Consider the following 20,004-nt stretch of genomic DNA (forward strand, 5'->3'; position numbering starts at 1 on the left):
GCGCGTCAAAATGAGTAATCTGACGACGGAAGAAAAGATTTATCTTGTCGAGTGCTTCTTTTCCAGAGGAAAAGTTTATAGCAATGCTTATAGGGGGTTTCATACTAAATACGGAACACATAAAGTTAAGAGCGAAAACACGCTAAAAAGCTTAGAATTTATTATTTCTTTAAACGTATGCGTTACGTCACTCCATTTTTTGGCAATAAATCTGCATTAAAATAATGTTTTGTGTTATTGTTATCAGAATTATCGATAATTTTATGCAGTATGGAACTATCCAAGACCGTAGACATGATCTGCCAGGTCCTTCTGTGTCTGTAGCTGCAGAAGAAAACATTGAAGATATTAAGAAGTATTTTGAAGAGAATCCAAATTCTTCCATTCGAAAAGCTGCCCAAGCTCTCGAAATATCCAAAACAACGTTACACAGGATTTTAAAACATTTCCTGAAAATGCATCCCTATAAAATAACATCGCATCAATTGCTAACCAAACGCGCTATGACGAAACGTGTGGAATTCTGCAAGACGATAAATGGAATGTTTGAAGATGGAGAACTTGATGCAAAATTGATAATTTACACGGACGAAGCACATTTCTGGCTAAATGGTTATGTTAATAAACAAAATTATAGATTTTGGGGGTCGGAAAATCCCAACGTTTCCCTGGCTAAACCTTTACATCCACAAAAATAACAGCATGGGCTGCGATCTCGGTAAAAGGAATTTATCTGCAATTCTTCGAATCAACAGTCACTGGTGAAAGTTACAAGCAGCTTCTCGAAACACAATTCTTCCCTCATGCAAAAAAAGAGGCCTGGTCAGAGGATTTCATTTCATGCAGGATGGAGCGACACCACATCGAACCCAGGAGGTCTTCGAAACAATCCATAAAGTTTATGGCAATCGAGTCATCGGTCTGGGATACCCCAAATTTACCCAGGGGGGGCTAGAATGGCCACCGTACTTGCCGGATTTAAATCCATGTGACTTCTTTCTTTGGGGATACATTAAGGACCATTGTTATGCCGGAAATCCAGAAACAGTGTCAGATTTAGTAGTAGCTATTAAAAAGGTCGTCAGCAACATTAAAGACGACATGTTAGAAAAAGTTTTCACAAGTTTTCGTAAAAGAATTGATTTTTGTACAAATTCAGATGGTGCACACTTTGAAAATATTTATCATTATCTTACTTGATTATTAGCATATTTTTCATTAATAAAATAAACTGATATACAAACATTTTGCTAAATTTTATTTATATCCATTAAAAACTGCAGACTTTCCTCTTTCCAACGCAATTTTTGTTTTTTCAATAACTGCATACGTTTAAAAATGACAGCTGAGTAGTTTCAGCAACTTCCCATGGGACACCCTGTATATCAAGATCAAGTCCTCACTTCGCGTAGATAGCTGAAAATTCGTGCAAAATCATTAAACTTCTTTTGTTAATAACTTTTTAATAAATAACGAGCGACGGCTAAAAGCTTTTAAAGGTCACTCAGGAGGGTAATCTTGACAATATATATCAAAGTCAAGGTCATCGGGGCGGCCTCCGTTATTGTCAATATTTAACAAACATTATATTCGGTCGAGTGGCACCCGTTTGGCCACGTTCCAATATTGACCACGGTCCCGATTGACCACGTTCCTTTGACTATATAAGTATGGACTGCTAGCAGTCTCATTTGTCCTACGTTTTCGTGTATCCAACATCTGTCGCGCTACAAGGTACCAAACGAGAGAGCGGCGAACTAAAATGCAACGCCATGCTTGTTTCGTATGCATCAAGCCTGTCGGTAACTGACGGTGTTGCGTAATTGTAATTCCCGAGTTTTATTGTAAATCGCAGTCTGTCGACTAATTCTTAATAAAAGAAATAAATATTCTCAAAATAAATTGAAATAGCACTATGAGAAATTGTTAACGCCAATGTAATTAATTTCTCCCTTTAACCTCGCTCCTTAATCAGCGTCTAGTCTGATGTTTACCAAATCAGCTGTAGACAGCTGATCGCGGGTCGCATACGACCGAACAAAGCGTATTATGTTCCCCCTCTTTCGATATATCACCTGTTTTCGTACAAACGGCCGATCACGAAGCGCTTCGAAAAACGCTCACTCTGTATCGTATTGCGAACGCGTTCGAACGTATCTCTTAGCTTTCTAATCATAAATGGCACCTTGTATCTCAATCGAATTTTGTTCACTCTTATCATTAAAAATTGAACTTCAGTTACGTTAATACAACCTGCTCTAATTTACTCTGATCTCACTCCTCACTACACCGATCCCACCCGGGTTCAGGTATCCCTCTTTTGTCACGAGTCTTTCGCTACAAAAACAGTTTTGTACAGAAATCGTTTGTAAATAAAGCATAGCTTAGGTTTTAATTTACCCATGAAATGACACTAGTTTGTGATTTTGTAATGTCAAAGTTATAAACTATATTAAAATAAAACATATGTTTTTTATATATAACATAAATACATATATTTTAACATATAAATATATATCTTTAAACGCAACATATTAACATCAGTTACTGGCCGGAAAAAATGACTGTTTTTGTTAGTGTATGCCTCACGAATGTCTTATATTCATTTAAGGTACTTTGCTTCCCATAATAACTTAATTTAACATTAAAAAAATTTGTAATATTAACTTAACCAGTACATATTTATGATTTTCCATCAGATCTAAATCTTGTATATGGGAATCAAAATTAGTAAATAGTTTTTGCATGTTAATATTCCTTAAGGTTAATATTATCATCTTCTGAGTAACATTCTTAACTTTTAATTTATCTTTTAACTTAAACAAATTAAATATTTTGTCCGCAGCAATAACAACTATTAGAGTATCAACTCTCGGATATCGCAAAAAGCCGAAGCTTTTTCTTTGTATGAATGAAGATAATACTTGCTTACATTCATTTAACAAATCACAACAAATATTACATTGTATCAGTTTTAAAATTCGTTTTTCAACGAAGCCTGCAATATACTCGGCTGTATGTACAGATACACAATTTATCACATGTAAGGGCATGTCATCTATATCGTAGCGTACATCAATTTCAAATGTTTCATTGTTTTCTAGTGGGTTTGATAATTTTTTTTAGATGAAACAGTCAAAATGGATGTATCATCGAGAGCTATGCAATTTGTCATAGCCGACGATGATACCTCATTATGATGTAACAATCTCTTATAAGATGCAAAAAATTGAACGCAGTTGGGATTGTTCTTAAAACCTCCCATAGCCCTGAAGCATGAAAATAGGATTTCTAAGTGATCCTGTGACAATTTGTAGGATAAAATGTAACGCAAATAACCAGTCTCAACATAGTCACGATACAGATTCTTTAAATTGGTCATGTCAATAATAAAGCCAAGAAATCCTGTTTTCAATTTCATTTCGATTATTGGTTTTCCTGACATTTCTATTGTAATTGACGAAAAGTAATCAATTGAGTCTGTAAAGAGGTTAAGTACATTCTCAGCGGTATCTCGAGATAATGGTTTTTTGTAGGCGTTCGCAACAATGCTTTTGAAATTAAGGCAATCGAATGTATTATTAACCATCCTACAAAATTTAGCTGTTGGAGCACATTCTACAAATTCATGAACTCCATCTTCTAAAAGCTGTTCAAATGCGTGAGCACAACTGTTGCTCAACGTTTGTGCGGCCAATTTCACATTCATTTTATTTTTGAACCATTGCACATGTTTTCGATTCAACTTATTTGCTAAATGACAGAAATTATATTCCTGAATGTGCAGAAGTTTTTCAAAAAATTCCCATTTGATGGGACTTCCATCTCTGTCGAAAAGAATTCTTTTAGATGCTAGAGCATTGCGAATTAATTTTAACATGTGCGCTGTATCAAAGAAAATGTAAATGTCGTAATCATCAATGGGATGTTTAAAATATGGTTTACCTTTGTATACATTCGCATTAAGCGACAAGCACATAGCAATGTTCGCTGGAAGTCCATCAAAAGTTAAAGCCACAACACGTACTTTGGACGTAGATACAAATTCCAAAACTTTTTAGTTATTTCAGCACGCTCTTCTGCCGTAAGCGTAGCCAAAAAAAAATACGCAACTGGGATCTTCCACCGCTGATTGATTCCAGTTAGCAAGTAGACTAATGCCTCTTTTGCCAGTGACAAATTTTCTGGATCCCCGATAACACTTCCATAATCGACATATCCAATAAAACGCTTCTACGAGTGGTTCCACTCCACTTAAGTTCGTAAAGCCATCTCATCCATACTTAAGCACGCAAACAATTCTTTGTCGGGTTCTGCTTCATCTTTTTTCTTCAAAATGTCAATTGCATCTTGAGAAAATCCTGGAGCACCATTGGTGTTACTGTACTAAGAGCGTATTGTTGATGGAGCTGATAGTCAGTTTTTAAAAACTTTTCGAACATAATTATACGCTTTCGGGCTATAAAAATTCAATGTCAGCGCAAACGATCGTAACTGCGTTGAATACTTCCTCTTCACCTTTCCACTTTCAATATGCTTTATTATACTATCGTCGGTCATAGACTGTAATCATAACAACATATTCATCGGTAAAAGAAATATGTATTTCTTCATTGTATTTATTTTAATATTTTAAGGCCAATGAATGTACAAAAGTTTTAGTCACAAGGCTGTAAGCAAATCGACCAATCACAATTAAGTATTCTGATAACATAATAAGAAGGTTTGACTGTGATAGAACGATTTGTTTGCGGCCTTACAATTACGACTAAAATTTTTACGTGTATATGTCCTTTAATTCTTCAGTACATTCCTCATCGACAATTATATATACACATTACATAATTGCAAGCAAATACGTATAAAAATACTATTAAGTAATAATAACTTGATCGCAATAAAAATCTATATACAGGGTGTTTCTAAAAGGTCTGGTCAAACTTTAAACACAGATGCTACGTATCAAAACAAAGCAAAATGTCCATATAAACATGGGTCCGGAAATGCTCCCCTTCTGAGATAACACAAGATAAAGTCACTTCATAGGCTTCTTTGGCTCAATTACTGTAGTAATGTTTTTTTTTGTTTCGTCGCGGAGAAAACCTGCGCCAGGTTCGATCCCAGCCTTGGGGGAGTGGGGGATATGGGGATTGTTACCACTCTAAAAATCCCGTCGTCGCCTACCTCGAGCGAGTGGCGGAGGGACACCGGAATCTCTCACGAAAACGCCGTGAAGTCCGTCCTCGCCTACGGGGAGTGACGCCCAGTTGCGCACAGAATACATCGGACACAACAGGTTTAGTGAATCGGACACGGACCCAATCGGACACAATAAGAAACGGACACAGTGATAATCGTACACAACGCTAATCGGACACAGTAGCAATCGGACACAGTGGTTGCCAATTGCACACAGTAGGAAACGGACACAGTGGTTGTAATCGGACACAGTAGGAAATGGACACACGGGGGTTGCAATCGGACATATGTTCCGTGACAGTTTCATTCTAATAAGGAAGAGTCAAAATTAGATGTAGAGTAAACATTGCTTTGTCTTGCAAAGTACATGCGTGGATACAGTGTGGATACTTTCCCAGTATAAACTTTCTTTAATATTATTAATTTTTTATACTAGGAAAGTATATGCTTAGGTGGAAGAGCACGAGGAGACGGGCTTCGCCCGTCACCTAGTACTCTTCCACATAAAAAAAAACAAAAAACTTTTGAGTGACCAAAAGTACTGCGTGGAAGTTACAATGTAGAACTTTGCTTTGCATGGAACCTCGCTTCATATACTCTCAGCATATGCTTTCTAAATTTATTAAATATCGCACGTATGCGCAAAGTAAGCATGGTAGCATCGCTACTCCATATAAAGAAATAGAAATAGAAAAGTCCTTACAAGTAACATTTCCAGGTTAGGAAAACTGTCACGGAACATATGTCCGTTTGCAACAATCGTGTGTCCGATTGCAACCACCGTGTGTCCATTTTCTATTATGTCCGATTGCAACCACTGTGTGTCCGTTTTCTACTGTGCGCAATTGGTACTGTGTCCGATTGACAATGTGTCCGAATGCCACTGTGTCCGATTAGCGTTGTGTACGATTATCACTGTGTCCGTTTCTTATTGTGTACGATTGGGTCCGTGTCCGATTCACTAAACCTGTTGTGTCCGATGTATTCTGTGCGCAACTGGGCGTCGCTCCCCGTAGGCGAGGACGGACTTCACGGCGTTTTCGTGAGAGATTCCGGTGTCCCTCCGCCACTCGCTCGAGGCAGGTGATGACGGGATTTTTAGAGTGGTAACAATCCCCATATCCTCCGCTCCCCCAAGGCCGGGATCGAACCTGGCGCAGGTTTTCTCCGCGATGAAACAAAAAAAAACATTACTACAGTAATTGAGCCAAAGAAGCCTATGAAGTGACTTTATCTTGTGTTATCTCAGACGGGGAGCATTTTCGGTCCCATGTTTATATGGACATTTTGCTTTGTTTTGATACATAGCATCTGTGGTTAAAGTTTGACCAGACCTTTTAGAAACACCCTGTATAATTCACTTACTATACAGGGTGGTCCACTTAAATCGATCATCTTAGATATTTCACTTGTTTTTGATGATACGAAAAAATGTCTAAGGAAAAAGTTGCACCGTTCGAAGGGGCTATCATGATGACAGAACAACAATTTTTTCAAGGCTATTTTTTTCGGAGATGCAAAGGTCAAGATAATTTTTTTAAATGGAACTACATATTTTTGTTTGCGCAATTTTATAGCCAACATCGAGAGGAGTTCAGCGACCTATGACAACATGACCTTTAAATGATCTTGAACGCGGGAAACAGAAAAATCAAACTTTATGCTCTTCAACACAAAAATTTATTTAAGGAGGTGTTCGAAATGATGTCCTCCGACTTCAATACATTTTCTAATACGATGCACAAATGATACTCTTACCCTTTTTATCATTTCTGAATTTATACTAGCATATGCATTCAAAATGCGCTCTCTCATGTTCTCTTGTATAGTTGGTACATCATTGTAAACAGTGTTCTTTAACATTCCCCACAAAAAAAAGTCTAAAGGATTCAAATAAGGAGAATGTGCTGGCCAACTGATATGTCCTCCTCTTCCTATCCAGCGTCCATGGTTAGTGAAAGTTGATTCATCGGTAAACAATATTCTGTTGAAGAAGAATTCATTGACCTCCAACTGTTGTAGCGCCCATTGACAAAATTCTATTCGATTAATAAAATCATTTCCATGAAGTTCTTGATGCAATGCAATGTGATATGGATGAAATGAGTGGCGTTTAACAATGCGTAAAACACTTGTCTTGGAAATACCAGTATTTCTTTGTATTTTTCGAGAACTGATATGTGGATTATTTGACACTACAGCCAAAACAGTAACTTCCGCTGGTTCATTAGTTTCCAAACGAGGTCGCATTTTCTTACGTGAACAAACACTTCCAGTTTCACGAAATGTTGTAATAAGACGGTCTAAAGCAGCGCGAGACGGTAAACGCTTTTCAGGGTATCTTTGGCCGTACATTCTCTGCGCCTCTGTAGAGCTTCTTCCGCTTTCACCGTAAATAAAAAGCATTTTTATTCTTTCCTCTTTCGTATAATCAGTCATATTTAAACTCTGATATCGAGAAGCTCAGGAAATGAACTGAACTGCAAAAGCATTTCACGATCATAAATATTTACATACACATACACACACGCACACAATACATGTATGGAATTATTTCAATCTTACATTCCATTGAATTCCAGAACATGAGAGTGTTTACCGATGAATCAATGTTCACTAACCATGGACAAGTAAATAGAAGAAATATGAACTATTGGACCGTCGAAAATCTAAGGTGGCTTCGATAAGTAGAACGTCCATGGAGCCTTAGAAAATGTATTGAAGTCGGAGGACATCATTTCGAACACCTCCTTAAATAAATTTTTGTGTTGAAGAGCATAAAGTTTGATTTTTCTGTTTCCCACGTTCAAGATCATTTAAAGGTCATGTTGTCATAGGTCGCTGAACTCCTCTCGATGTTGGCTATAAAATTGCGCAAACAAAAATATGTAGTTCCATTTAAAAAAATTATCTTGACCTTTGAATCTCCGAAAAAATAGCCTTGAAAAAATTGTTGTTCTGTCATCATGATAGCCCCTTCGAACGGTGCAACTTTTTCCTTAGACATTTATTCGTATCATCAAAAACAAGTGAAATATCTAAGATGATCGATTTAAGTGGACCACCCTGTATATAGTATTTGTTATTTTTATTTAAGTTAAAAGATTGCATGTAATAATAATTAGAATAATATAAAGATTAATTCTATTAGAGAAATTGCGAATGTTTGGATACTTTTCCAATAAATTATTTACAGTGATTGAAATACGATATAGCATCAAATGTTATATCGATTATCCATTAAAAATATGTGGATTTACCATTCCGACAGGAAGTGAAGGGCGCATTTTTTGGTACAGTTACGATTCTACATATTTATAAAGTTTTTCCAGTACCTGTAAGACATCGCAAGAGTCCGAAAATAAAAGACATTTCTGCCGCAACTCTGCAAGTAGGGCAGACATATTTTTAATTTGTTTCTTTTGACGATGTACTTGAGTACATAACCGTTTAATTGTTTTCATCTTTTTTTCATATGCACTTTTCAATATGCGAATAGACTTACAAGGAAGGTTAGCCAACCCAGAAATTCAGAAAATTCTGAAACTTTGTGTGCATATAGAGTAGTTTATCCGTAACATAAAACTTTTTTTTTCATGCTGAATTACAATTCAAGGGGATGAAATCACCCCTTGAAGAAAAATATAGGTATTTCTATTTTGCGAAATAACTGCCAAACGGTGGAAAGATATAAAAAAAAGTTTATACAAAAGTTGCATCTCTTTTATATGTCTACAAAGCTGTGTACGGATAAGTATCGAAAAACTAATGCTTTTCTATTTACCCCCTCCACCACCCCTTAAAATTGAATTTTTTTACTTCGTAAATTTACGTCAAAATACTTCTCCCTGACCTCTTTTCATACGTCGTAATCAATTTATGTCTGTTATATTAAAAAAAAATAAAATAAAATAAAAACCTTAAAAGAAAAACTCCGATTCTCAATTCCGCGCGTTTTAGCAGTTTAATTATTAAAATGATTTTAAAAAGTAATATTTAAATTTCTCGTACCGTTGATTGTATAATAACCTCTTGGTTAATGCGGAAAACAGAAATAAAATGTTTGTTAAAATAATATTCACAACTGTTTATTAAAGCAACTGTATATATGATATAAAAATATAAATCACACGGGATAAGTCGATAAGGCGTTAAATGGAGTTTTGCACTATCGCGATCCATTGGAACGTCTTTCCTCGCATTTTTATTAGATTATTTTGTAAACCGCACGATAAATAAGATGTTGCATGAACAAGATATTGCACTTTGACATTAAATGACGCAGATTCATATTGATGTACCGATAACCTTGTCGAACTTTCCGATTTACGTAATACGGATGTGTCTATCCGTTTTGCAAACCACACGAAAAATTAGATAAGTTGGTGCATAGATTGGACTACTATCGCAAATGAGGAAAATGGTGCAACTTATAATCTTTTTCCAACATTTTTTCGGTGAATAAGTTTATGTAATCGCGGTTTTCGATTCATATAAATATTCCCGAGGAAGTATTACTTTCCAGTCTCATTGACGACAGGAATCAGCATTCTGTTGAAAAGTTTGCCTGATAGAAAATGACGCCGGTTAATGTTGCGAACATAATAAACATGTTAGCGACTACGTTTCAAATTGCGAGTATAACACAGACACCTATAACGCCTTTTGAAATTGAAGTGCATAATGAAATTCGTGATATTCTACAAAATTTGCAAGACGTACGTTCATCATTTGAACATGATTACGTGCTTGATTTTGCTGATCCATCAGAACTCCATGGAGCACAAATTGTAGAATACATTACGCCTGCAGAAAAAGAAGAAGAAGACAGTTTTGAATATGAAGAATGTATTGTCGATGATGAAGATGGGAAGGTCGACTTGAGTTATAAGAGAAAGGCCGTAGAGTTTTGGAAAAGCGGAAAAAAGGCACGTCGGACATTAACTAGCGTACAGAATAGTTTTCATAAGGTTAAATCCTTACAGCAGCTATACTGATGGGAAGCAAGTGTAGAAAAAGGTGGAACAAATGCAGATAAATTTACATTTATTACGGAATATGTACTGCAAAAGTTTAAAGAAGCATGTGATAGAAAATCTATTGTTCATGACATGAATTTAAGATTATGGGCTTTGGAGGCAAAGGAGCAAGTGGACCTACCTGAATTCAAGGCAAGTAAATTGTGGATTTGGAAATTCAAGAATGTGCACAGAATTGTTTCCCGCAAGATAACATTCAGGACGCAATTTATGCTTCAAGATACTGGCAACTTACAAGATATCGCAAAATTGTTTGTTTCAAACGTAAAGTCAAACATTCCAGTTTTTGGAGTTGAAGAAATTTATAATGCAGACGAGAGTGGTTTCAATCTTGAAACACATTCTGGGCGAACATTGACGAAATCAGGAGTAAAAACAGTTGAAGCAATGGTTCAATCAGTATCTTCTACAACACACAGTTATACTATAATGCCTACTATTTCAGCAAGTGGACGTCTTCTTTCACCACTATACATAGTTTTAAAGGAGTCTACGGGAACATTTGGCCCGAGGGTGGAAGAAACTCTTTTCCGTCCAGTTAACATTTACATCCAAACTTCAAAATCAGGAAAACTCACGTCTGAACACTTCAAAACTTGGTTCAGCGAAGTGTATTTACCGAATACTGGCCGTAAAAGCATGTTACTACTCGATTCATGGACGGGACACTGCCCAAGACAACTAGAGCAGTTGATTCCACAAGACAAAGAGGTACAATTTTTAACCATTCCAAAAAAGACAACGGGAATGATTCAGCCTTTAGATGTGTTCGGATTCCGGGTTTGGAAAAATTTTGTGCGAACATTTTCAGATAATGTAATTCTTGAAGAGAGAGATGTTAATCTACACTCCCGTAATGAAATAATTAAATTGCAATCACTAACCCATAATCAGTTTTTTTCACCTAGATTTAAAAACTTGTTTTAATATGCTTGGTATAAAAGCGGATATGTAGAAACGCATCCTGCCGAATTTCAAAATCTTGTAAATTTCTGTTACTTTAAAAATTAAAAGAATATACCCAAATGTAGTATTTGTGGGATGGCCGCTTTTATACGCTGTGCATGGTGTGGCGAATATCTCTGTTTTAAACACTTTTATGAAGAATATCATTACTGTACCAATTACAATCCGTAATTTTTAGTATAACTATCATTTTGCACTAATATAACTATTGTAATGTATAATTAAACAATAGAGTGTGTACTAATATTTTTGTTTTAAACATGTTTACGAAGAATATCATTACTATATCAATTAGCAAATTTTACTGTATTTGTCACTACTACACTGCGGTTTACAAAATAATCTAATAAAAATGCGAGGAAAGACGTTCCAATGGATCACGATAGTGCAAAACTACATTTATCGCCTTATCGACTTATCCCGTGTGATTTATATTTTTATATCATATATACAGTTGCTTTAATAAACAGTTGTGAATATTATTTTACCAAACATTTTATTTCTGTTTTCCGCATTAACCAAGAGGCTATTATACAATCAACGGTACGAGAAATTTAAATATTACTTTTTAAAATTATTTTAATAATTAAACTGCTAAAACGCGCGGAATTGGGAATCGGAGTTTTTCTTTTAAGGTTTTTATTTTATTTTATTTTTTTTAATATAACAGACATAAATTGATTATGACGTATGAAAAGAGGTCAGGAGGAAGTACTTTGACGTAAATTTACGAAGTAAAAAAATTCAATTTTAAGGGGTGGTGGAGGGGATAAATAGAAAAGCATTAATTTTTCGATACTTATCCGTACACAGCTTTGTAGACATAAAAAAGAGATGCAACTTTTGTATAAACTTTTTTTGTATATCTCTCACGGTTTGGCAGTTATTTCGCAAAATGGAAATACCTACATTTTTCTTCAAGGGGTGATTTCACCCCCTTGAACTGTAATTCAGCACGAAAAAAAAATAGTTTTATGTTACGGATAAACTACTCTATATGCACACAAAGTTTCAGAATTTTCTGAATTTCCGGGTTGGCTAACCTTCCTTGTTAGTCATTGTGTGCGGGGACATATCGGGAATCTTATCACTCAGTACATCTCCAGGGTATCGCACCGTCTTCTTTGGAGTCGTGGATATAGGTTCATCTTCTGTGTATCGTAACCTCTTCTGTGGAGTCGCGAACATTTGTTCTATTGTAATTTCAGTTTCCTGTTGATCATCTGTTACTCCATGCTGATCAAATTCCTCATAATTCACTAATTTACCAGGAATCGGAAGTACAGATTGTACAATCTCAACCGCTTCAGTAAGCAATGCATTGTTGCACTGAGAGGCTTTGAGATTTGGATCTTCAACTAGCTGACAAATTGCATTACTGTAAATACATAATAAAACCTTATGTAATGTCTTATGGAAAAGTATGTGCTTCTGCCTTAACAGTTATGTTGCTGTTACTTTGTGTTTACTGAGTTGTTATTACCTCTCTCTCCTTGCATTTGGAAATATTGATGGTACTGATTTTGGTTTCAAACGCAAGTGCATGAATCCCGTCTTTTCAACATCCTGCATTCTGAAATGCAGATTGCAGATCTTAGGATTTTGTGGTAATGTATCAGCATTTAGTTGGTGATTACCTTCTACGAGAGCCTTAATCCACTGAGCACGGAGATTTGGATCACTTGGAAATCTGCATAATTAACGAATACAAATTAATAGAATTAAATGGATTTGAAATGCTTCAATAGGTATTAAGATTTCATATAAATACATTGAAATATCACAATGAGAAATCCTTTGTAACTGAAGCGTAGGTTAGGTTTTAACTTACCTATGAAATGACACTGGTTCTTGATTCTCCTGAGACTTTTTTTATACAGGGTTGAAGTACATCCCTCGACGTAACAATACACCACCATTTTATTAAGAATTAGTCGACAGACTGCGATTTACAATAAAACTCGGGAATTACAATTACGCAACACCGTCAGTTACCGACAGGCTTGATGCATACGAAACAAGCATGGCGTTGCATTTTAGTTCGCCGCTCTCCCGTTTGGTACCTTGTAGCGCGGCAGATGTTGGATACACGAAAACGTAGGACAAATGAGACTGCTAACAGTCCATACTTATATAGTCAAAGCCACGTTCCGATTGACCACGTTGCAATTGACCACAATCCCGAATGACCACAGTCCCGATTGACCTCGTTGATAATGGCCACGGTCCCCATTGACCACAGTCCCGATTGACCTCGTTGATAATGGCCACGGTCCCGATTGACCACGTTGATAATGGCCACGGTCCCGATTGATCACGGTCCCGATTGATCACGTTGATATTGGTCACGGTCCCGATTGACCACACATTGGAAATCAGAAACATGCATGTGTTTTACGGGGTGGCCTCTATTTGTACATGGAACAATTGCACACCGCATGATTGCTCACGTAATATTGCACACGTTGTATTGCACACTGTTCTATTGCACACAGCACGATTGTACACCGCACGATTGCACACGTACATTGCACGATTGGAAACCGCACTATTAGACACTACACGATTGTTTAATCAAACTTTATGAACGAAAAATTTTTAATGATCAGTAAATGATTCCGCATAGGTTCAACGAGGTCCGTGCCTTGAACATTCCACGCCAATCGAGGTCCACCGCGGGCGGGGTAGGCCCCCCGAAGTTTGTTTATATTTGTTTTTGGCGGGGGTGCAGGTGGAAGGTGCTTCGCCGAAGGTGAAGCCCTTCCACTTGCATTACCCGCCCCACGCAAACACTGTCAAGTCATCGGTATCGGTATATCGGTAGTGTGCAATATTACGTGTGCAATCGTTCCGTGTGCAAACGGGATACGCCCGTTCTGATTTCTGATTTCCAATGTGTGGTCAATCGGAACGTGGTCAATTTCAACGTGGTCAATCGGGACTGTGGTCAATATCAACGTGGCCAAACGGGACACTCCCTATTTGATCTTATCCCATGGCGGAACATTGGCCGATCTGTGGTTCAGGATCTCTAAGCAAAATGAATAGAAAGTTTGTGACGCTTTATCACAAATTATATCTTTTTTCTAACGCATGTAAGAGGAGTGGATGTAAGAGGATTTAAGTAGATAATTACAATATTGTGATTAAAATAATAAAAATATGATGAAGATAAACACAGCTTACAGTGAAAAAGATATAAAATATTGGAAAAAATATTATTATATTTATATAGTTATTATAAAAGTTATTGTAATTTATACACATATACAACTATGTAGTGATAATAACATTATAAATATGTATTGAAATAATAAATTATAATCTGTTTCTACTGAATGCAATAAAGAAACATTTGACGCAAAAATTTAATAAAACTTTTTGACTGATTCAATATATATAAACTAAAAAAATTTTTACTCTGCATTACAATTTCATATTACAAGAGATAAAAGAAATGAATGTATAGTGTGATTACATAAAAAAAGTGTGTTTCAACTTGTAATCCGAGAGAAAAAGTCCTTAAATCTTTATAACCAATGTACAAATATTGAATTATAACTGCATTCCTATTTTGTACTTTTCTGGTACATATATTATCACAACAAAATTACCTTTTTTAAAAAAGGTACAAAAAAGTGCCAAGTATACGCGCCCTAAGAAAAAAGGATGTTTTGCGTTCAAAAAAGAACTCTACAAATTATCTATACTACATACAGACACATGCATATACACGTACATAGTATCGACTATGAATGCGGAAGAATTATTTTAATACAAATAAATATTTTTTCAAAATGTTTAGCGCTGCTAAACCGAATCAATATTAATTGCCATATTAGTTAAATCCTTATAATCTAACGATTATAATAATTTCCTTACAATCTGAATTACATGACAAAATTCGGTGAAACACATAAAATATATGTTAGAAATATAGATAAGATTATACTATACTTAATTCTAATGTCATACACACGCGCGCGCGCACACACACACACACACACATGCACGCATGCATCTACAAGAGAAAAAGAAAGAATAAGGCAATTAACATATAGGTCTCGCTACGCGTACACTTGACGCGAGACACTACCGTGTCTCTTGATAGTAATACTTACTTATATCGCCGCCGATCAATAGATTGACTAACTTTTTCAGAAGAGCAAGCGTCACATACGAGTGCAAGCGCTAGAATGCAATGTAAATTTATATTCTGAAGAAGAAAAGTTATGTCCGTCTTGCTGAAGAGTTAATTTATATTTCTATGAGACAAATATCAATTCAATTTCTTCAAGTATTAAGTCGATTATTTCCAGAATAAATTGCGAGAAAATTGTTTCAATTGCACAGTATTTTGTAGTTGTACATTATGTAAAGTATTAAATTATGCGATTTAAAATATACCCTAGAAAAGAAATTTTGAAATATCGGACCTTTGAAAGGAGAGGATATACCATCCCTCAATGACTTTTTTATATTCAAACGCAACTGACCATTCGTAAAATAATGATATGTATCGAGACCCAGCATTTCAACATAAATCGTATTCTTATGCTGGCCGTTGGCTTATGGCCATACCAGCGATCAAAATTTGTTGAATTTCACGTATTCATCTGTTACAGTATTCTAGTTAGTTTTATTATATTTCAGGTACGTATTTTTATATTTCAGATGTTCGTGTATTTATCATTCTTTATTATAATATTTTATATGCATACTTGTGTAATGATATGTTTTATATCATTTGCGTCATTTTGTAATGTTGTTTTTATGTTATTTCAAAGTGATCATATTTCAATATTAACAATATACAATAAAACATTGCTACATTATAATTATTAATAATTATAAATTCTTTGTTATATATTATGATGTGCTTAAAGGCAGCTGATTACTTTTTTAATAAATTTATTAATTCTAGCTTACACCATTCCTAACTTCAAAATGCAATCCTAATCTAATTATGAGAACTCTCTCCTTCGTATTATTTGTACTTCTATTTCTGATTAAATATAATACATTTTGGATTAACATCGGTATTGTAAGTTGAACCGTTCCTTTACATATACTAAAATACCTGTATACTAAAAAGAAAAGTAAGGGAAGTAGGTATGCATGTATATTTATTGTTTCCATCGACATATAGAATGGACCGCTGATCTCAGATATTAGAATCCCTCTAAAAAGCCTTAGAAAGGTAAAACAATACGCCAAGTACATAAAAAAGCAAAAAAATATGATGAAATCCATAGTTAATTAGCCAAGTACCTAGAAGCAATTCATTTTGAGGATTTGTAATTTGAAATAATACTTGGCGTGCCCGGGTCGCATTGGACATGTATTCTTCTAAATTTATACTGCCTTGAGTATTTTCACTAATGACTCGTAAATCTTTGTATTTGGTAATATTAAAACAAATACGTTTACAGTTTTGTACATTAGCGGAGTGATTATAAATATCCCTTTTCATTACTCACTCAATACAAATAATTTACACATACAGTTTACACAAAGTATAGGTAGGACGTACGTTTTAATGCGACCCGGGCACGCTAAGTATTATTTCAAATTACAAATCCTCAAACTGAATTGCTTCTAGGTACTTGGCTAGTTAACTATGGATTTCATCATATTTTTTGCTTTTTTATGTACTTGGCGTATTCTTTTACCTTTGTAAGATTTTTTAGAGGGATCTCATTACTTTTTGTAAAAATTTTTTATATTTCATTAATTTTTAATGTTTTTATAGAAAAGTACATAAAAATAAAAAATAAGGTACCGAACAATGAGAGTCACTGCATAAACATCGAGCGTTACCAAGTTCAGTGCATAGACGTCAAGCGCTAACGTATAGCTTATCTGAAATTCATATCATTTGACATGTCACATAAACTTGTGATTAAAATATTTCAGGAACTAAAGCCATAATCAAAACTCTAACGGCACTTTTATAAAATAATATTGGTCCAAGCTTTCGGTTGCGACCACTCCAAATAAAAATGGTTCAGTCAATTCTGAAATATTGTAATTGAATGTTAGAATTGTGACGTTTCGTTCTTCTCCTTTTCCGAAATCAGGTTCAGTCTCACGTACATATGTTCGCACATACACATTCAAAGCGATTTTGTACTTTTTTTTCGTTGCACATCGATGACGACGACGACGACGACGTTGCACCACGTCGATGACGATGACAACGTCGACGACGACGTTGCATCACGTCAACGACGACGACAACAACGACGACCACGATCACGACGACGTTGCCGTATGACGTTGCAGCACGTCGATGTGGTGCAACGTCGTCGTCGTCGTCGACGTGGTACAACGTCGTCAACATCGACGTGGTGCAACGTCATCGTCGTCGTCGTCGTCGTCGTCGTCGTTAACATCGACGTGGTGCAACATCGTCGTTGTCGTCGTCGTCGTCGTCAACATCGACGTGGTGCAACGTCATCGTTGTTGTTGTCGTCGTCGTCGATGTGGTGCAACGTCTTCGTCGTCGTCGATGTGGTGCAACGTCTTCGTCGTCGTCGACGTGGTCGTCGTAACATCGTTGCGTAGTAATTGAGTCGACGACGATGATGTTGCTTGCAATTACTTGCAATTTATGTCTTTATTATGAAATAAAACATTTCCTATGTATCACATTTTTTATAGTTTTTGCGATTTATATCTTTATCGTAAAATAAAACAATTCCCATGTATTAAAATCATTTTTAATAAACAAGTAAATTTAAATTTTTTATAGTTTTTGCGATTTATATCTTTATCTTAAAATTATCTTAAAATAAAACATTATCCATGTATTAAATTAATTTTTAATTCATAATAAATTAAATCATGCATGTGGGAACAGCAGCTTGAGGGACAAAATCGCTTTGCATGTGTATGTGCGAACATATGTACGTGAGTCTGAACCAGAATATGGAAACGGAAAACGAAACGTCACGATTCTAACTTACTATTATAATATCTCAGGATTGACTGCACCAATCTTATTCGAATTGGTCGCAATCGAAAGCTCGCATTCACATTTTATTATACAAGTGCCGTTAGATTTTTGATTACGGCTTTAATTCCTGAGATATTTTAATCACAAGTTGATATGACCTGTCAAATGGCATGAATTCCAGATAAGCTACTTGGTAGCGCCCGACGTTTGCAATGAATTTGGTAACACTCGAATATTATACAGTGACTCTCATTGTTCGGAACCTTATTTTTTATTCATGCGGCTATTTACTTTTTTATGTACTTGGCGTCGCGATGCTACCGCGTTGCTTGATAAATTATATTCGCTGCGAAAAATGTCCCCAGCCAGGGTTCGAACCTGGAACTTCTCTCATACCGTGCGGGCGTCTTAATCAATCCGACCACTATGGTACGTGTGTGAAGCTAACATCTCAAGTGTTAGCATCTCACAAATAAACCGCAAATTTACTTGCATCCAGCATAGTTCCACAGTTCCTGATAGGTTTTAACAATAGTTCCGCTAAATTACCTAAAAAATTGAATTTTGAAAAAATGAGATGCTAACTTCCGAAACCGTCTCATAGCATCTCATACTATTTCGAATATATGATCATGCGGAAGCAAGATTCCATTGAGTTCTATAGTCTAGAAACATTCTGTCAATAGTTCTGATGATTGGAAGAATTTAAGAGTCCGAAATGCTGAACGTATGAGTATCGAGGTGAGCTGTTAATCGATTTTCGACAGTTCTGTGAACTTTAGAATATTTCTCGCGTAGTTCTCGACGTATTTAAGCGTATTCCAAAGAGTTCTGACTGCAAACATTAATAAGTATTTAATAAAAAGTTTTTATTATCCGAGATAGACGTATCTACGGAGATATGGGTGAGATGCTGGTCGATTTTCGACAGGTCTACTGATTTTAAATGATATTACTTGTCCGTCCGTAATCAATTTTAATTTCTAGAGAATATGCGTAGAAATTATATTAATTAGGGAATAGATTCAACCATCCGAGGTGCCGAAGGTACAAGTGCCAAGGTGAGATGCTGTCAGTATTTCGATAGTTCTACCGATTTTATATGATATTTCGTGTCTGTCGAGAAGCTGAAATGTATTCCTATCAATATGAGATGCTGGCTGGCTGCATTTCGACATAATTTAACCAAACTTATCCATTATGTTTAACCTATCAAACCAGTCAAAAACGCATGCAAGACTATTAAATTTCTTTTTATTAATAACTCTTTAATAAACAGAAAGCAACTGTAGCTACAGCTACAGCTGTCTGTAGATTGCTCGAGAGAATGATCTCTATAATGTATATTAAGTTCAATTCCTCGCTTCACGTGCATAGCTGAACATTTATATAAAATTATATTTTTTTAATAACTTTTTAATAAACAACTTGCGATGGCTAAAACTTGCAGAAGGTCTCAAAGTGACCTTTATAATATATGTCAAGATCATTGATATTTGCGATGAGTGACCTTATCTTTTCACCGAGTTTCGGTTTTTTGGCGTCACTCAATAATTATAAATAAGTAGTGTGAATATCTTAATTACGTGCTCGTAAAATTCTGGATTACAGATATTAATTTTGGGTAGTATTTTGCGTAGTGCTCTTCCACAAACTCGAAATTATAAATAACTGTATGTACCAATGTTTTCGTTACAGGATTATAATATTTCTTACTCTTAGCATGACCCAGGGACACGACGAGGACGTGGTAAGATTTGTCTCTATTCTTTTTGTTTTTTTTTTGTTTTTGTTTTGTATTTTTATAATTTTTTTGTAGTTTATGTATTTATATATATTTTT

At 35.5% G+C, this 20,004-nt stretch overlaps 1 protein-coding gene and 1 long non-coding RNA gene across 3 annotated transcripts; one reads left to right on the top strand and one right to left on the bottom strand.

Moving 5' to 3' along the window:
- Positions 1-11,609: 11,609 nt before the first annotated feature.
- On the bottom strand, positions 11,610-13,472 carry LOC105285611. 2 transcript variants are annotated; one of them, XM_026968400.1, is made up of 4 exons: positions 13,036-13,472; positions 12,842-12,894; positions 12,688-12,797; positions 11,610-12,582 (listed from the first exon to the last, which is right to left on the bottom strand). In XM_026968400.1, exons 3-4 carry the CDS (start codon positions 12,774-12,776, stop codon positions 12,243-12,245), a joined length of 429 nt encoding a protein of 142 aa, XP_026824201.1. In that variant the 5' UTR covers positions 12,777-12,797; positions 12,842-12,894; positions 13,036-13,472; the 3' UTR covers positions 11,610-12,242. The 2 variants fall into 2 exon arrangements, with proteins under 2 accessions (XP_026824201.1, XP_026824200.1); XM_026968399.1 differs by having other exon boundaries at positions 12,688-12,777; positions 13,036-13,469.
- Positions 13,473-15,649: 2,177 nt separating this feature from the next.
- On the top strand, positions 15,650-16,239 carry LOC113561659. Its single transcript, XR_003406347.1, has 2 exons — positions 15,650-15,857; positions 16,129-16,239. It is a non-coding gene; the product is annotated as an uncharacterized LOC113561659 (long non-coding RNA).
- Positions 16,240-20,004: the final 3,765 nt, after the last annotated feature.

This window comes from Ooceraea biroi, chromosome 3 (genome assembly GCF_003672135.1).
Source record: "Ooceraea biroi isolate clonal line C1 chromosome 3, Obir_v5.4, whole genome shotgun sequence".
Lineage (NCBI taxonomy): Eukaryota > Metazoa > Arthropoda > Insecta > Hymenoptera > Formicidae > Ooceraea > Ooceraea biroi.

Bases quoted from the DNA above. Each gene is read 5' to 3' on its own strand.
- LOC105285611 (XM_026968400.1), bottom strand. From the start codon at position 12,776: ATGCAGGATGTTGAAAAGACGGGATTCATGCACTTGCGTTTGAAACCA. The intron at 12,583-12,687 runs GTAATAACAACT...ATGTATTTACAG, and splicing joins CCAAATGCAAGGAGAGAGAG to TAATGCAATTTGTCAGCTAG.